The sequence below is a fragment of the Anoplopoma fimbria genome, chromosome 15 (genome assembly GCF_027596085.1).
Source record: "Anoplopoma fimbria isolate UVic2021 breed Golden Eagle Sablefish chromosome 15, Afim_UVic_2022, whole genome shotgun sequence".
Classification (NCBI taxonomy): Eukaryota; Metazoa; Chordata; class Actinopteri; order Perciformes; family Anoplopomatidae; genus Anoplopoma; species Anoplopoma fimbria.
In genome coordinates this window covers 24,535,801-24,554,444 of record NC_072463.1, presented here as the reverse complement: position 1 = coordinate 24,554,444, position 18,644 = coordinate 24,535,801, and the positions used below count along the sequence as shown (strand labels likewise).

The 18,644-nt window shown below is 41.0% G+C and overlaps 1 protein-coding gene across 1 annotated transcript; it reads left to right on the top strand.

The window, feature by feature from the left end:
• The first annotated feature begins 512 nt into the window (after positions 1-512).
• Positions 513-18,348, top strand: kcnk10b (potassium channel, subfamily K, member 10b). The gene is made up of 8 exons (XM_054613290.1): positions 513-567; positions 3,893-4,308; positions 11,705-11,822; positions 16,092-16,252; positions 16,458-16,650; positions 16,749-16,891; positions 17,531-18,198; positions 18,309-18,348. Exons 1-8 carry the CDS (start codon positions 513-515, stop codon positions 18,346-18,348), a joined length of 1,794 nt encoding a protein of 597 aa, XP_054469265.1.
• The last annotated feature ends 296 nt before the right edge of the window (positions 18,349-18,644 follow it).

Sequence of the window (18,644 nt, the reverse complement as noted above, 5' to 3'; positions counted from 1 at the left end):
AGTATTCAAAAAAGGATTATATAAAAAAAAAAAATATGAAAATAGCTGATGCAGAGCTAGAGGCGCATATCCTCCAGGTAATTACAGTAAAAGGCAGGTGGAGTGGAAGGCTTTTGGGGGATGAAAGGGAGGACAGCATCCTTGCTGCTGGTGTAAGGAGTGGGTTTTTTGGACACCTTGGCTGGTGTTTGTGGACCGAACCGGTGTGTGTGTGTGTGTGTGTGTGTGTGTGTGTGAGATGTGGGTTGGACATCTCATGAGTATCTTCCAGACAAACACCGAGGTGGAGGAAAAAAGGTGGGGTGGGTGGTGGGGTGGGGGGGCAGACAATGCGGTTGTGTGATGCGTTTATTCTACCGGACAATTTACGCCCCACATTCACCAAAACATGTTGACCCGAAGATGTGGGAGAATTCCTCGTAATCTGGCTGTTTTTATTTATTATTATAATAAAAAAAAAAAATTGGATTGAACCAGATTTCCTGACGATTTGATTGAGAACATAAATAAAGATGAAATTTCCAATAGAAAACCCAAGGAAACAAGTCAACTGGGACCCAGAACAAGGTTGGTAAATCCTGCTTTCTTATATATTGTCTGATAACTTTGGATAGGATATATGTCATTTAATAGGCTACTCCTAATCTCAGCACCATCTCTTAGATAGGCACAATTAATCACAACATGCTGCATTATTCACAAGCTTGAACAGTTTTGCGCATTTTCTTATTCATTATTTTCTTTATTTCATTTTGTGTTTACTCTTATTCTATATTTCTATTATGCAAAAACGAGACAACGCGGTTGGAGGCTATTTCTTTATTCCCCATTCTGTGTGCTCAGTTGTGCAGAGAGACAAACGCTGTAAACGGAGCTTCAAGCTGGCAGGAATAACCAGGCTGAAATCGGAAATTGTGTCCAAAATAAAGTTGCATTCCAGAGGTTTCAGACACATGGCTGGTCACTCACTGTGTTTTATTACCACAGAAAATAGGCTGTGGCTCTTCACCTGTGCGCCCTAATATTACAAAAACAGATGTGTGTTTTCATGTGTTTCTGTTTGAGATAAATAGTTAAATTGACGGAGTAGGCTACTCTGAAAATCATCAGTAAACGTTTTATTTTGAAATATGTATTTGCAGGAAGTATGTGTGGCCTTAATGTGTGATTCTGGTCAATTGACACTTAATTTGAGTCTCAGCTGGTGAGTTTAATGCCTACAATCTGTCTCGTACCATAGGGCACAAATGCCAACCTGAGCAAAACCAAAATCTGCCCTCATGTTATCATAACTGTCTAGTTCTGTATTTTATTCAGTGGGTAAATAATGATTTGCACACACAATATGATACGGACATGCTGAATTGTTGACATACTGAATGTTTCCAGTGTACAACCACTGCTTTGCACCACTAAGATGAGTAGTTAATTGTTGATGCAACATTTTATTGCCATCATCTAAATCCTCATTAGCATCCACATATTTGGTTTCCATCCTTTAATGGACCTGAGTCTCCAGTGAGGCATGCTGGAAACAGAGAGTGAGGGATGAGAGAGAGACAGAGGATCAGATAATATCAGTTAAAAACCCCTGCATTCCACTCAGGCCTTATTTAATTTGCGAAAATCAATACGAAGCATATTCAGTAGGCTGAAAAGGATTTTAGAAGAATGCCACGCAGCCTCAACAATCTGAAATGCAAACCAAATTATGTCCATCACAGTTTTGAGCTTGCCTATAGTTTGAAGCTTAGATATACACATACATTCTTTTATTTATGATTGTAAGACTTGTAGTTTTTTTTACCACTTAGCTGTACTAAGGTAAATAAAATCCATCTTTCTGAACCATATCACGGTGTATATCTACAGCTGCCCTGCTGCATGGAGCTGATTTATCTAATTTCCCTCATACACAAGATGAGATGAAAGGCAATTATTGTCTGAGTAAGACCAGTTATGGACTTGGTCCAATTTGTGATTCATTTACCAGTAGATGTTCTACTGCATCCGTCAACATGACTGCACCAAATACAGAAGGTAATACTGATGTAGGGTTATATTATTTCTGCTGCGTCACCTTTTAATTTTCAAATTCATCCCATGTTCTAAAATTAGCGAGCCACCGCCCTTAAAGGCATATACCATGAAATGAAATTTGCAGTTTAGCACCTTTCTGGGCTTTTTCTGACCTCAATTTGTAGTTATTGATTCACTCATGATGCCATGATCACTCAGGCATTAACAAGATTCATAGCTCTTGGATCAGACAATGAGACACTTCCTGGACGCCCTTGACTCATCAGGGTGTGACAGGTGCATACATTTTGCTTAGCATATCCCATAAGTGATCCTATCCAAATAAACAAAAGAAAACCTCTCGAGACCATATCCATTTTGTTTCCTTACCTTTGAGAGTTGCATCATGATAAGCAACAGGCTCCACCCTGGGCTCTGAGGCACACCATGCTCTCCAATCTGAGAGAGAAGGGAGCATCCGGGGTGAAGGCCGGAGCTCTGAATAGCTCACACAATGCTTCATACACATTAAAGGAATCTGGATTTGGCTGCCTCCTCGGTGCTGCTTGCCACTTTGTTGACCTGCTCCAGCACCCATGCATTTATTATAAAACCAATCCAGAAGCCAATGACTGAAAGTGGCACTTATCTCTCCCTCTCTCACAGTCTATTAGAAAAATGGAATCCTGCTTCTCAGTAAAAGGATTACTCAGTTTTCACCTCCACCTGACAATGCTTTTTTTCTGAAATGGTGTATGTTTTTGAAAATGTTTTTCTTATGTTGCCTTATTATGCAGGCACATCCATGTAATATACATGCAGTCATTTGATTATTCACCCTAATTAAAAAAAAAATGTCATTCATTACAATAATTCTATCACTAGGTTTTCTGCTTTGACGTCTGAGGCTTCATTTGAAAAGATTAATAGCTATTATATGAAGAACCGAAAACAAATTCTCAGCATTTGAAGATGTTGAGATGGCAACGTGGACACAGCTGTAGGCCAGATATCAGGCCTTTTAGCTGATAGCTTTGAGTGTCGGCTTTTTGAAGAGCCCTTTATTAGCTCAGCGTAATAGAAGGAAATCACTTTCTAATGCTTCATGCAGGAGGTTATAGATATTCAATGGCCGTAGCGAGCTCATGTTTATGTCCTTATAAAGTAGTGTTCTGTGTGCAAAACAGACGCACGTCTTTCTTGTTCAGGTGCTGAGTCTACACCCGTGATATGATTTCTGCTCTCCAAGGACTCCATTTTAAATGATTTACTGTACAACATTTAGAAAAAGTACAATATTTTGAGCTTCCTCAGTTACAGAGTTAGGCAATCAATTTTGATACATCAGTGCCTGATAATTTTGGTTCCTAACATTGAAAGTTTTACTTTTTTTGTTGCAAGGCCTTGGGAAGCAGAAATCTTTCATAAACAAATGTCCCTTTGCTGTTACTGTATTTGACATGCAAGCTAAATGAAACTTTAAAAGGGGTCAGAAAATACTGTAACTAAACTCATTCCATGCATGTCTTTTCTTAATTATTGCACAAATAATTTGACAAACATAACACACAAGGATTTGTAAACACATAAACATTGTCTAATCATTTCAGACTCACTTAAAAAGCCTGAAAGACTGCCCACAAAACAACATCTCAGTACAAAATTTCTCAACACTCAATCTGACTTTCATATCCAGACTGTAACAGATTCAGGGCCTTCAGCCAAGAACACTCTGTTAATTTTCACATGTCGAAATTCATCATAATCACTCTAGAAGATACAGAATTTCTGTTTCTGTCTTGGTATCCTCAAACACAAAGCAAAACAAAACATTTATTAATCTAGTCTTCTTTTTCCTTTTACTCTTTCGTAGTGGCGGTCCAGACCAACTTGGTCCCTCCCAAAAAGGCCCAGGCTGGCATGGCGAAGTCGAGTCTAGTCCAGGCCAGTGTGGCCACCATGCAGAACCCCATGGGCTGCGACCCTAAGGCCAATGGTCATTGTCCACTGCCACGCCTGTCCATCTCCTCCCGCTCTGCCAGCGTGGTGGCCAGCATGGATGCCAGCTGTGACGGCATGGCCGCGGCGCTCCACTCAGTGATGAAGTGGAAGACAGTGCTGGCGGTGTTCATCGTGGTGGTTCTCTACCTGGTTTGTGGAGGTCTGGCATTCAGGGCACTGGAGCAGCCGTTTGAGAGTCACCAGAAGAACAGTATCACTCTGGAGAAGGCTTTGTTCTTGGAGAGACACCGCTGTGTTAGTCCTGATGAGCTGGAGGCCCTCATCAAGGTGAGTAATTGGAAATGTTGATGAGCTTTTGGAGTTTCAGATGAAGTGAGACATGGCATTCCCATTTAACAGACCCTTCTCCGTCCAGCTGCTCAGACATTCCTGAAATAGTATTTTGCATCTGTTCAATCTTTTAATGATTGACCAGATTAATTTATAACAGGATATGGAGATATGATGAACTTAATGAAAATGATCTAATGAATATTTCTGAGTGTCATTTAATTTGATTGGTAGTAGAGAGTCAGACGACTGACCTGTGTAGCAGCAGTTTTCTAGCTGGAGATAGCTATCAGGGGTAATTAGAGGTTCTCGGGTTAATTAATTCTGGTTTCATTAACTTGTCACATGATCTTGAAATGATTGGATGCTACTTCTTTTTATGTCCACATTGTCCTTCAGCAAATTAAGCCTTCATCAACTGCTGCAGAATTTTACCTTTCTATGCAACAACATCGGTCAAGTTTGTTGTAATACATAACAAATGTTGAGTAAAGCATTTTGACTTCATGAGCAAATGTAACATCTTAACCTCAGAACTAGTAAAAAGCTAGTAAGTCGACCTTTGAGTCGAGACCAAGGCCTAAAAGTCAAGAAAGAACCTTGTTGGTTGCTTGTTTTTTTTCTCAAAAATGTCTTATGGCTTCAGTTAGCATTATTGCACATTATGTAGGCATATACTTGGACTGGTTCAGTCACTCTACTAGTGTGAAACACCCCAGCTTGTTACAGAGGAGTAGGTGTACCTGTTGCTTTCAGTTTTCAAGTCTGTTGCAAACTGCAGAAATGATTGTCAGCTGCAAGTATGCTGGATTGTTGAATTGTACCTCTTTATTTTTTTTAGTTTTAAGGGTTACCGTGAACTCAGTCAGAGCTTCTCCACTAAAAGTGCACTAATAATGCTGATTTATAGACATTATATACAGTATGTGTAAAGTAACTAAAGCACCATCAGAAAATACTACTCTCTGACCCCCTGGATGAGGACAGCTGATGGGTAAATGTCAAGAACTGATTTAGAGGCAGGTCCATCATTCAGCAGAAAGCACATTAATACCTTCAGGGTCACCACAGAGATGTCCATAATTCTTGGTGACACTTCACATCTGTTTGCAAACACACTGTACAGTACATGCTAGCACATGCAGTTTTATGTTACATAACAGGACGGTAAAGTAATCTTGGAGGTGAGGGCAATCGGTCTTGATGTTTATCCTCAAAAACAAGGTCAGTCAGCGTGACCTTTATGCTGTATCGCAGTTGCAGAGTGGAGAATTGGGAATTGTGTCTTCAATGCATGTGCAAACAACCTACATTGTGTATTAAAATAGCATAATAATTAGTTGTTTTGGATTGATGGATGGATGGCTAGATTGAATGGATTCAATTAGTGTCCTGTAAACCAGGGTCAAAATGACCTTGCTGCCACAGTCCTGAGTTTTTGCAGGAGGTGGAGACACTGCTGGGCTTTCTTGTACATGGAGTCGGTGTCCTGGAGAAAAAGGGAAGGGTGTGTCTATCTCCCTCCAATGGTATCAGCAGCTGGCATTCGATACTTAGGGTTTAGAAAAGAGGCTGTTTGTTGTGAGTCTGTTTTTTCAGACAGAGCACTGGTCCCGGTCAAGTGCGCCAGTAGTGCCATGTCATGGGCGTACTTTCCTCCACGGGAGCAGGAGATGTTGTTGGTGTAAATAGAGAAAAGAATAGTGGATAAACACTTAGGGCAGTACTGTGTTTAAAACCGACTTACTTATGGATTTAAAACTATTTACAAGCCCCTGTTGTTGCCTGTCAAAAAAGACAGTGCCGGGTTGACCTGAAGATACACTTGACAGTGTAGAAGTGTGTATTAAAAGCAGAGGACAAATTCATGAATACATTCTGGGGGTGTTGGGAGTCCTCTGTCGCATGTTTTTCCTTGAAGGTAGGTTTGGGGGCTTCACTCATTATAATGTTTAACCCCTTTCATGCCTGCTTTTCATTTACATTAGTTTGAACTCAACCTTGTCATTGGCCAACTTGGCCTCTTAATTCTTCCACAATGAGCTCGTCTTCGTCTTCTGAACCAGGCAGATTTCTATTTCCTTGGTGACCCATTTGTTGTTGTTTAGATGAAGAGTTATTTTTTATGGTGGGTCCTCCCAGTATGACACATACAAGGCATCTGACTGGGATTTGTAAATTAAGATCACCACCACAATCATTAAAAAACAAATCCCAGTCAGTCCGTTCAAAACAACCCCGTAGTGTTTCAGTGGTCTCTTTATTGAGACATATATCTGAATGCCTTGTACCCTCCATAATAAATGTATTAGTACATGGAATTCCAGAGTGAGGCTTTAACAACACCCACACGTTTTTAAATAAAGAAACTAGCTCACAGCTACACACGAGCACTGTTGTCAACGTTTGAAGCCGTTTGAAGTTTCTCTATGTCTTCTACCATAACTGTGTGTGTTGTATCTTCTATTTTAACAAACAATTTAGTCAAACTTAGGGTTTGATAGATAAATGACTATTTCAGCACCTGAGTGACCCTGATACTTCAGTCTGTCTGATCATATAATGAAATACGGCATCTTTAAGAATGATTAATGATTATTTTGATATCAGTTAAAAAATATAATTAAAGCTGACCTGAAACATGCTTCTGTAAAACATGTTACCAACATGAAAGTAAGCTTTTATTCTCAACCAATATGGTTTGAACTGGACAAGATAACGAGCAGATCGTGAAAAAAAACCCCATTCCCATCTCATCAAGACTTTAATGCACATGCCTTTTTTTGGTGTCAGACGCTTTGTCACAGAGGGTATGAGGCTGTTTCCTGCCACTCTCTGATATCACGGCCAGAATTATAGGTCGAGATTTGAGGTCAATACATCAAGCTGACATGTGAAACTGTAAGCGGGATTGGAAAATAATTTCAGGTGTGTGTCGGCTTGCAGTTTGCCGAGCGGAAAGTTTGATTTGTGATTTAGTGCGGTGATGGAGGAAAGCAGGACTGAGATCGGTCAAACACTCCTTTTGAAAGGATGTTCAAAGAAGAGAGATGAGTATTCTGCAACAATATCAATATCACTTTCTTTGGAGAGTAAGGGTTTGTGACATAAAGAATATCGCAAACCCTTACTCTAAAATATCTCTTTTATCAACAGTTGTACCCAATTAGCAGTATCTTGCAGAAGATATATGGTAATACAGAAGATCTTGCCGAAGAGAAGAGAGCAAAAAAAGCCTTTTTGGAATAATGTGCTTTCCATGTTTCTGTAGTCTGAGAGTAGTAAATACAAGATTCGTGTTAGTGCCACAGTGGACCCCTCTTATTCTCGAAACCCCTCTTGTGCTTGAAATAACCAACGTCATGGCATATTGTGAGCTCCTATTTCAGCTATGGCTCCGTTCGACAGTAGCTTCTTCAACACTGCTCCAGTGAATGTTGGATTGCCTCTCTCGCCTTCTCCACACCCACGTTTGTTCCGTTATTCTCTGTAAGAGAAGCATCCTTTCTTCTTCTCCTACTATTTCCCTTGCAGCACTGAACCTTTGAGCCACAAAAGTGCTATCATAAGTTTGTAAAAAATCAATACAGTTTTTCCTAAGGAGACATGTGGAAATAAAGCCTTTAGCATGGTGTGTCTGTGGTACAGAGGGAATCAATTATTCATTGCACAGCCCAGCAGTCTCAGTCAGCCCTCCTGCTGTTCGAAGCAACAGCAATATTAGCAACAGGTGAATCATAGACAAGACTTTCTCCCGGACAAATGATCATATTCAGACACAAGACATAACGTATGACGACATGTCTCACCACGTCTTCCCAGTACTACAATATTACATCTGAAAAATGTAATTGAATTGTTTGTTGAGATATACACTTTTCTAAAAAGAGTTAGATGAGGAAGCAGGTAGCTTGGCTCTGTACAAACACAACATAACCTGTCAACTGACACCTATAAAAGTCACAAATGAATCCTTCCAAAAACCAAAGTGTAAAAAAGTTGCGGTTTATGTGCCAGACTATTTTCTGACTGGGAACAGTGCCTTAACCTCCTGTTAAACCAAAACTTGTCGTATTTTCATTTCACTTTGTGTAAAGATTAAAAAATGATACACAACGGAATAATTATTTTAAGAGGTGCTGGAAGGCATATTTTGTTACTTTTGACAGAGCCAGGCTAGCGTCCCACTGTTTCCATTCTTCAAGCTATGCTAAGCTAACTAGCTGCTGAATGTTGTTTTATATTTACCATACAGGCTTGAGAGTCATATTCTAAGTTAACTCTTTGCAAGAAAGTGAATTTCCCAAAATGTCAAACTATTTCTTTAAATCAGAGTCGATACATTTATTTGTCTACTTAGCTATTATGAAAGTTAAACGTAACTCTCAGAAATGCAAAACTATCATGCCATGTCTGAAACTCAAACTGACATTATTTTTTCTATGCAGTCTCAAGAAAAAGCCTTCAGGACATGCTTCTTAACAAGTACTGGATCAAAGAGTCTGTCTGGCCTTTTTACATGTTCCGTTATTGGTCTGTTCGTGCTGTGTCAAGCCTGTCACTCAGACAAAGACCCTCTGTGGCGACACAGCAGTGGTGACTCACTGTTGTCGAACTGGTTGGCGGAGGAGTTGACAGAAAAATGGCAACCTTGGGAAGCATGTGTGTGCACAGCGTTTTTGTGTGTGAGGCAGCAGAAAAGGATGGATGTTAAAGCTTTGCTTCACAGCATGAGTTGACGACGTGTGTGTGTGTGTCCATGCACGTCTGTTGACCTCCTCATGTCTGCTTAAGTATCTGTGCTGTCCACCTACCCACTGTGCACCCACTAAGGCAGCAAACCTAATTGGCTTTTCCTGCGCCTCGGGATGACTCACAGTTTGGCGCGATGTGAAGCCGTGCTGTTATTGACACCAGTCAAGCCTCATTTATTGATGACTCACTTATCTGGAAATAAACTTTTGCAAACACTGAGCTACCTCAGTAAATCCACGTCAACCATTGTCCTTACATGGTAAGTAATGTGGAATCAGCTCCTAAGGGGTCAATGTGCACCAAAAATATAGAGACATACGTTATGTCTTGTGTCTGAATATGATCATTTGTCCGGGAGAAAGTCTTGTCTATGATTCACCTGTTGCTAATATTGCTGCTGCTTCGAACAGCAGGAGGGCTGAGACTGTAATAGACCCTTACGACTTATAAGGAAGTTCAAATGAGGTGATTATGCTGGTAATGCTTCTGTGCTTCTTGTCGATAAGTAACAGTTAATGCAGTATAATGGAGTATTTGTCCACTGTGATAATCCCACTTTCTCTTAAAGGTCTGAGTCTTCATCATTGCTCCATTTTTGTTTTAAATCAGTAACAATTTTGAAACAAATGTCTTCAATGTCAAAACCAAACCAAGTAATGCAAAATGTTTGTATCAAAGTCTGATTTAGTTTTGCTTCTGCTCAACTCAGAAACAATTCTGATAAATTCAAATCAGCCTTATCTGTGGACCAGAATCGTCCTTTTTGGCAGTAATTTGTGCAGCTTTAATGCTTCAAGGTGGTTTGGGCAATAAGGGATGGTGATAGTGCTGCAGAGGAGAGTGCTTGGCACCATGCTGGCTGGATCACTGCCGTCACCTGCTTTGGGGCAGGAAGACACACAGAGGATAAAGATGTGTAGTGAGTTAGCTGGCTCTCTAATGATCCTGATGTGTAGAATATGAAAACACACATTAGCCAATATGATGGTGATTGTGTGTTTTCAACTATGTCTGTGTGCTTATTCTTCTGTGCAATCAAAATGGATGAAAGCCCCTGTGAAACGAAAACACCATTTGTCGTCCTTATTGACACTCTGCAACACAAATCAAACCTGTCTGTGGAGAAGGAGGATTTTTCTACTTAACTAATGCATTGTGAACTTGGCTGTGAGAAAGAGGAGAGACAAAAATAGACCTTCGCATTAAGTATTCATATGCATTCTGAGGCTATTTTTAGCTCTCTCTTGACTCCAGATTTAGGCTATTTGGGGTTTACATAATTAATGCTTTTATTTTGCCACACAAAGTAGCTGTATCTGCTAAAACCTATGAAAAAGCATAACTGTAATTGGCTAATTTTAGATTCCAAAATCTTTCCTGTTAGGGAAGCTAAACTAGTCGAGTTGAGGTAATCACATGCAAGATAATGAGTAGACATGTGCAGCGATGTGTGTGGAAGTGGTCCTTCACTCTGTCTGATTTGAAATGTATGTCACGAGAGTGGATACATATTTTATAAGATGGACGCACATCTCTCAAACAGCTTGCATGGATAGATCGGGGGGTTGCCCTGAATGAAGATGAAGACCAGGAATGTTGGTAAATGCACCGAAGCTACTTCTTACCAAAGGCATCCCTCACTTTCATGTCAGCAGAGGTGATGTATATTTGAGCCCCAAGGTAAAATTCGAACTATTCTTTTCCACGTAGATAAAATGCCCATAAACAGGGAATTCAGAAGGAACACAAGATAGGAGATTAACTTTTCATTGCTACGTAATGGAGCTCAGAAGGAGATCCTTGAGAATAATGATGCAGTAAACGCAGAGCATTGTGGCTTCTTAGTGTTTTCCCTTGACAAGCTGGGGATTTTAAAAAAAAAAAAAAAGCTCAGGGACTAAAGAAAAAGGCTGACACAGAGGAAAAGAGCGATAAAGGGCTCCCTGCTGTAATTGAAAGTCTATGTAGATTTAGTCAGTGTTAAGTATAAAAAAATGTGGGTAAAATGCAGAGTGGAGAAACAGCTCTGAGTGGAGAGCCAACCACTGAATAATATGAACAGATCTGGTGCTAGATGTTGGTGCATACTGTATCTGTATGTACGCAGGAGCAGCGCATGATTACACAGTGACAGTGTATTGCATAATAGTAAAACTTCCTCCACATAGTTTTTTTATTTCAGACAGCAGATATTTTCCTAAATGAATACAAAAGACCAATACTCAAGGACAGTGGTTGCCAACATGTTGGTTTGGGCTCCCACAGGAGGTGGTGAGGGGTAGCAAGAAAACACATTTCTGCTCCATCACTTTTTTTTCACATGAATCACAAGATACTTTTACATCCTTAGAACTCAAATAAAGCAAGGAAAATCTCTTTATAGTTGAACTGTTCACAACCCTCATTGTGACATCTGCATCTAGTGACGAGACATTAATTCATTTTAAGGGGTTTTGGTTATCTAGGTCTTGGAAATATGGTGGAAAATATGTGTGCATATGCAAAATGTAATAATATTGAACAGATCTAATCAATTGTAACCGCATCTACTTGGCTCCACTTGTAATCACAGTCGAGGATTAATCTAATTTATATTCCCCTCCCCCATAATTATTTGAATTCATGTTTCTCTTTCCAGCATGCTATAGATGCTGTGAGTGCTGGAGTGAGTCCAATTGGAGACACATCATACAATTCCAGTTACTGGGACCTGGGCAGTGCCTTCTTCTTCGCTGGAACTGTCATCACAACCATAGGTAAACTCTTAAATAATCCTCTATTTAATTCCCTTATACATGTTAAATATGCTATTGTTATGTTGCATTAGGTATCATCACAGAGGTGTGACCGATTAATAAGACTGTAGTCTAATGTTGATGGCAAAAATCTCCAAAATGGAAGCCCAAAGTGTTGTATTTTAAAAGAATAAAAAAAGATATTATGATATATGTTAGTAAATGAATAAATTGTGTAACAGATATAAATGAACCATCAATTTATGAAATAATTTAAGAAATACATAAAATCAAACTCATATATATGAAATGCAATTCCAGAATTCTTTAGTTTATTTTTTTTTGAGTTTAATTGTGTATAATTTGGATTTTAAAATAGAATTCTATTTTATAATGCCCATAATCATGTAAAATAAATAATCATGTAAAACTAACTCATTAGACCTGGAAATAGAAATTATGGGATAGTCCATCCATCCATCTCCTTCCTCTTATCCGGGGCCGGGTCGCGGGGGCAGCAAGCTAAGGAGGGTCCTCCAGACGTCCTTCTCCCCAGCAACACTTTCCAGCTCCTCCTGGGGAACCCCGAGGCGTTCCCAGGCCAGACGAGATATATAATCTCTCCAGCGTGTTCTGGGTCTACCCCGGGGCCTCTTACCAGTTGGACGTGCCTGGAAAACCTCTAAAGGGAGGCGTCCAGGAGGCATCCTGATCAGATGCCCGAGCCACCTCAGCTGGCCCCCTTTCGATAATAAGAACTTGAAAATGTAAATATATACATATATATATATAAATATATTGTGTTTTATATGTATGAACAAATGTCTCAATAAAGTTATTGAATTTAAAAAAAAAAATTAAAATTAAAAAAAACCCGGCATGCAATGCGCGGTGAAACCTATTTCCCGGTCACCGGGATTCTACCGGGACGCCTCCTCTAGCTCCCAGACGGCTCAACCTCCTCTAGCTATGCTAGCTATAGGAGGTTGAGCCGGCATTAAATCCACCGGTACCGGTACCGTGAAAAACACCGGTAATCCGACACCGGTATACAGGAGGATGAGCCGTCCACATAAACATCCGTGAAAACGTCATGACGTGACGTCACTGCACCGCGACTGTGACAAACGCGAAACATTAAATAAAGATATTAAAACATTAAATAAAGATATTAAAACATTAAATAAAGATATTAAAACATTAAATAAAGAATAATAAACATTAAATAAAACAGATAAAAACATTTAATAAAGATGAAACATTAAATAAATAGTAAAACATTAAATAAAGATAATAGATGATGTTTCAGCCTTCGTGGCATCAATTTAAGATCTTAAAAATAAGAACTTGAAAATGTAAATATATACATATATATATATAAATATATTGTGTTTTATATGTATGAACAAATGTCTCAATAAAGTTATTGAATTTAAAAATAAATTAATTAATTAATTAAAAAAAAAAAAAAAAAAAAAAAAAAAAAAAAAAAATCTACCCGGCATGCAATGCGCGGTGATCGCGGAACCTATTTCCCGGTCACCGGGATTCTACCGGGACGCCTCCTCTAGCTCCCAGACGGCTCAACCTCCTCTAGCTATGCTAGCTATAGGAGGTTGAGCCGGCCGGTCCACCGGTACCGGTACCGTGAAAAACACCGGTAATCCGGCACACCGGTATACAGGAGGATGAGCCGTCCACATAAACATCCGTGAAAACGTCATGACGTGACGTCACTGCACCGCGACTGTGACAAAATAAAGATATTAAAACATTAAACAAAGAGAAAAAACATTAAATAAAGATATTAAAACATTAAATAAAGATATTAAAACATTAAATAAAGATATTGAAACATTAAATAAATAGAATAAAACATTAAATACAGATAATAGATGATGTTTCAGCCTTCGTGGCATCAATTTAAGATCTTAAAAATAAGAACTTGAAAATGTAAATATATACATATATATATATAAATATATTGTGTTTTATATGTATGAACAAATGTCTCAATAAAGTTATTGAATTTAAAAAAAAATAAATTAATTAATTAATTTAAAAAAAAAAAAAAAAAAAAAAATCTACCCGGCATGCAATGCGCGGTGATCCCGGAACCTATTTCCCGGTCACCGGGATTCTACCGGGACGCCTCCTCTAGGAGACTCCCAGGAGACCCCTCGGCCAGACAAGCCCGAAACCCTCCTTTTTCTATGCTAGCTAGGGCTGGTGTCCACCAGCGGGTCCACCGCCGCCACGACAGGCACCGTGAAAAACACCACAATCCGGCACAGCTTCCACAGGAGGATTTGAACATGGCCCATAAACATCCGTGAAAACCATGACCCCAGCCTCCACCGGGATGTGACAAACGAGAAACATTAAATAAAGGTGGGATTAAAACATTAAATCCTCAAGATAGTTAAAACATTAAATTTAAGATCTTCCGAAACATTAAATAAATGATCCAAACATTAACCACCAGGTGGTGATCATGTTTCAGCTCTGCTCCTCTCTTCACCCGGGTGTCCAAAAATAAGAACTGATGAAAACTGTAAATATATCATAGACCTTTAGCCTAAATGTTCTGTGTTTTATATTATGAACTATGTCTCAAACATGGTGTTTGTTTGGAAAGTCCATGACTAATTAATTCCAACAAAAAAACACCACTCAGGTTCAGATCGGGCAGATTCCTCCCAATCACACCCCTCCAGGTTTCTCCATCGTTACCCACGTGAGCGTTGAAGTCTCCCAGAAGAACTATGGAGTCCCCAGTCGGCGCCCTTTCCAGAACACCACCCAAGGACTCCAAGAAGGCCGCGTACTCCGAACTGCCACTTGGTGCATAGGCACAAACATCAGTCAGAGGCTTTCCTCCTGCGACCCTCTCGTTCTCCGGGGAGAACTCCAGAACAGCGGCGCTCAGCCGGGGGCTTGTGAGTATCCCCACACCCGCCCGGCGCCTCTCACCCTGGGCAACTCCGGAAAAGGAAAAAGTCCAGCCCCTCTCCAGGAGTTTGGTTCCAGAACCGGTGCTATGCGTGGAGGTGAGCCCAACTATATCTAGTTGGTAGGGTTCCACCTCCCGCACCAGCTCCGGTTCCTTCCCCGCCAGAGAGGTGACATTCCACGCCCCTAGAGCTAGTCTGTGATGCCGGGGGTCAGCACGCCCAGGTTTCCGCCCCAGCCTGCCGCCCAGCTCCCATTGCACCCGACCCCAATGCCTATCCCTGCGGGTGGTGGGCCCACAGGGTGGTGGCACGATGTAGCTTTTTCGGGCTGGGCCCGGCCGGGCCCCATGTGCCAAGGCCCGGCCACCAGACGCTCGCCGGCGAGCTCCCCTACCAGGTCTGGCTCCAGGAGGGTGCCCCGGTTTACCTATTCCGGGCGAGGTGCCACAACCTTGTATCGTCCGATTCATTGAGGTTTTGTGAATCGCTCTTAGTCTGACCCCTCCCCCGAGACCACTTTGCCTTGGGAGACCCTACCAGGACCCCCGACAACACAGCTCTCAGGATCACTGGGGCACACAAACCCCTCCACCACGATAAGGTGGCGATTCATTGGAGTATTTCACTTTAATATTTTAGTTGTGATATTGTGGAATTTAACATCAAGTCAACATTATCAAGGATGCTGACAAAACAGACACTGCTGACAGAGACAATGCAATTTTACTTGAGCATTCACAATATATTTAGTTCCATTTAGGGGCCATGTTTCAGACAACCAAACTGATGCATCAAAGTTCCTATGCTCTCTATTAGATGCATGTTGCTTCATTTGAGTGGTTGAATAACACAATGTCCGTGATCTATTGTTATGGTGCAATCTGGAGATTTAACAACTATCTATCACACTGCTGTGCAGATGCTTTAAGTGGCTTAATTTACTTCTCTGTCCAGATATATTATTTTTAAATATCAGAATTAAGACTACATGCACTAAGACCTCCAGTTCCAAGTTGCATAAGCATTTTCTACCAGGCCTCTTCATTGTATCCTTGTCACTGTAGGCCCATAATTAATGCAATTTTCTCTGTGGGGAACCTAATAGCTCTGTAAATAAACTCTGTAGGAGTTTATTTACTGCAGACCCCTGCAACAGGAACTAAGAAGTATAACACATGGGCTTCAATTGATTATGTTGCATAAGAAAGTCTTGATTGTCATCTTACTCATCACACTCCTAATTCTCCTCCACCTCCTCTGCACCACGTCTTCTCTGCCATGTTTCTTCACTGTTTTTTCTCTCTGCTCTTCCTCGTGTTTTCCTTGATTGTGACAGGTTATGGAAACATAGCTCCAAGCACGGAGGGTGGGAAAATCTTTTGCATCCTTTATGCCATATTTGGCATCCCTCTCTTTGGCTTCTTGTTGGCGGGGATTGGAGACCAGCTGGGCACCATCTTTGTGAAAAGCATCTTGAGGGTGGAGAAGATATTCAGGGTGAGTTGCAAGTTTAAGCTAGCTTCTAGTTCTCTTTTATTCATATTTTCCATTTTCAATGGGATGTAAACCCCTTTCAGCTGTGTTTCATTGAGAGTCTTGTATTAATTAATACGGGCGGATCGTGTTCCTTTGGGCACAGTCTTTTTTTTTTTTAACTGTTGTTCGCATTGTTCTTATATCATCTCCTGTTTGGTTTTCTCAGCAAAAACACAGACAGATTAGCCAGACTAAGATCAGAGTGACGTCCACCATTCTGTTCATCCTGGCTGGCTGCATTGTTTTCGTCACCATCCCTGCTGTCATCTTTAAACACATTGAGGGCTGGACCGGACTGGAGGCCATCTACTTTGTTGTGATAACACTCACCACAGTGGGAATAGGAGACTATGTGGCAGGTAGATCTATGCAAGGGACTGTGGTTTCTGTCATGAAGTAGATTACTGTTTTGTTGAACTACCATGACTTATTTTTGATGCTTTTCCTTCCCCTGCAGGTGGTAACAGTAGGATCGACTATATGAAATGGTACAAGCCTCTGGTGTGGTTCTGGATCTTGGTGGGTTTAGCATACTTTGCGGCCGTTCTCAGCATGATTGGAGACTGGCTTCGAGTACTGTCTAAAAAGACCAAAGAAGAGGTGATGTTCCATCAATTACACTGCTCATTAGTATTAAATTAGGGTGGCAGAACATTTAAGGTCACTGAGTTACTGTCTCCTCTGAGTCTGCTCTCTTATTTGGCTATTAATTGTTGCTTAGATTTTGCCAAAAATGTTCTGTGTCGAGACAGAGACAAGAGAAAAGATGTATAAGTTTCGCATAAACAAGATAGCCTTTGTCAAAAGCTTCAATCACATTTTTTTTGCTGATTTGGAAGTCCCTGAAGACTTGCTTTAGTATTTAGTATTCCTGTATAGCATCAGATATTCATGAATAGATAAGCAACAATCAAAGGTAATGTTTGGAGTGTGTCCATCACGACTGTGTTGTTGTGTTTTGATCACATTTGATTACATTTTTGCTAAAGCCTGCAAAGTACGTTTTATCACCTTTATCTAACTTCTGACCCAACTACTTTGCTGAGTTTGTTCGCTCCAAACAAGTTAATGGGAACACTCCTAATTTGCATTTACTTTTTCTGGGAGATTTCAAAAATTTGGTAAAAAAATGCTTGACAATTGAATGGAAACACAGCCAATGTCTTTGCTGCTGTAGATTATGACGCCATGTGCTTTCAAGATCTGTTCCTGATCCTTTTCTTACTCCTGTAATCACAGGTTGGGGAGATTAAAGCTCATGCAGCTGAATGGAAGGCAAATGTTCGAGCAGAGTTTCGTGAAACGCGGCGGCGCCTGAGTGTTGAGATCCACGACAAACTCCAACGGGCTGCCACCATCCGCAGCATGGAGCGCCGACAGCTCGGCCTGGAGCAGCGAGCTCACTCCCTGGACATGCTGTCTCCAGAGAAGCGGGCCTTGTTTGCCAGCCTGGATGCTGGCCGCTTCAAGACTTCCTCCCAGGAGAGTATCGACACCAAGCTTAACAACCTGAGACTGAAGGGGGCCTGTGAGCCATACGACCATCAAGGGAGTGAGCAAACACCACAGACAGCGTCTTCCTCTGAGGAGAATCTCTTCAACCTGCGCTGCGGATCCCTCACCAAGCTGGCCAGACGCAACAAGAACCGTGAGCTGCGGAGGAACATTAATGAAGAGGTGCGACGGGCTAGTGTAGGCTTAAGCAATGGCAGTGCAATGCTGGGTGAGGAGAGGACGGAAGAAGAAGAAGAAGATGCCGAACCAGATGAGGAAAACGGAGAAAGAAAAGAGGCAAACACAAGTCTGACAAACCTGTCACAGTATGCGATGGAGCGCAGCAAGTTGAATGAGTTCACACCAGTGCAGATCGAAGATAGCGAACGACTAGGCATTGAATGGAAGTGTGCGTCAGAGAGACAGAAAGAAACAGAGTGAAAGATAGAGACAGAGACACAGAACAGGAGTGCATGGACCTTTGAGATGTCAGTAAATGTGCCTTTCTGTTTCCTATGCTTAGATTGGAACTGCTCCCAGGAAATTTGGTCATCATGCCATAGCCATGGGAAGAATATGTGTTGCCAAAAAATTGATGAGACAGAAGAGGCTGTAATTAATATACCTCAAATAGGATGTTTCTGTAGGATGGGCAAATGAAGAACTTTCCTCTCTGCAGGAGCCATCTTCCCAGCTTCGTTTTCTTTCAGCCTTAACTCTTGACGCTTTGGAGACACTTGGGAAACGGCTGTCTGTTAATGTTGAATCTTATTTTTTAACTGTGGGCGGTACATGCAGAGAGCTAGCTTCAGGTCATCCGTCTTCAGATACATTATGGATCTCCGCTTTCTCATCTCAT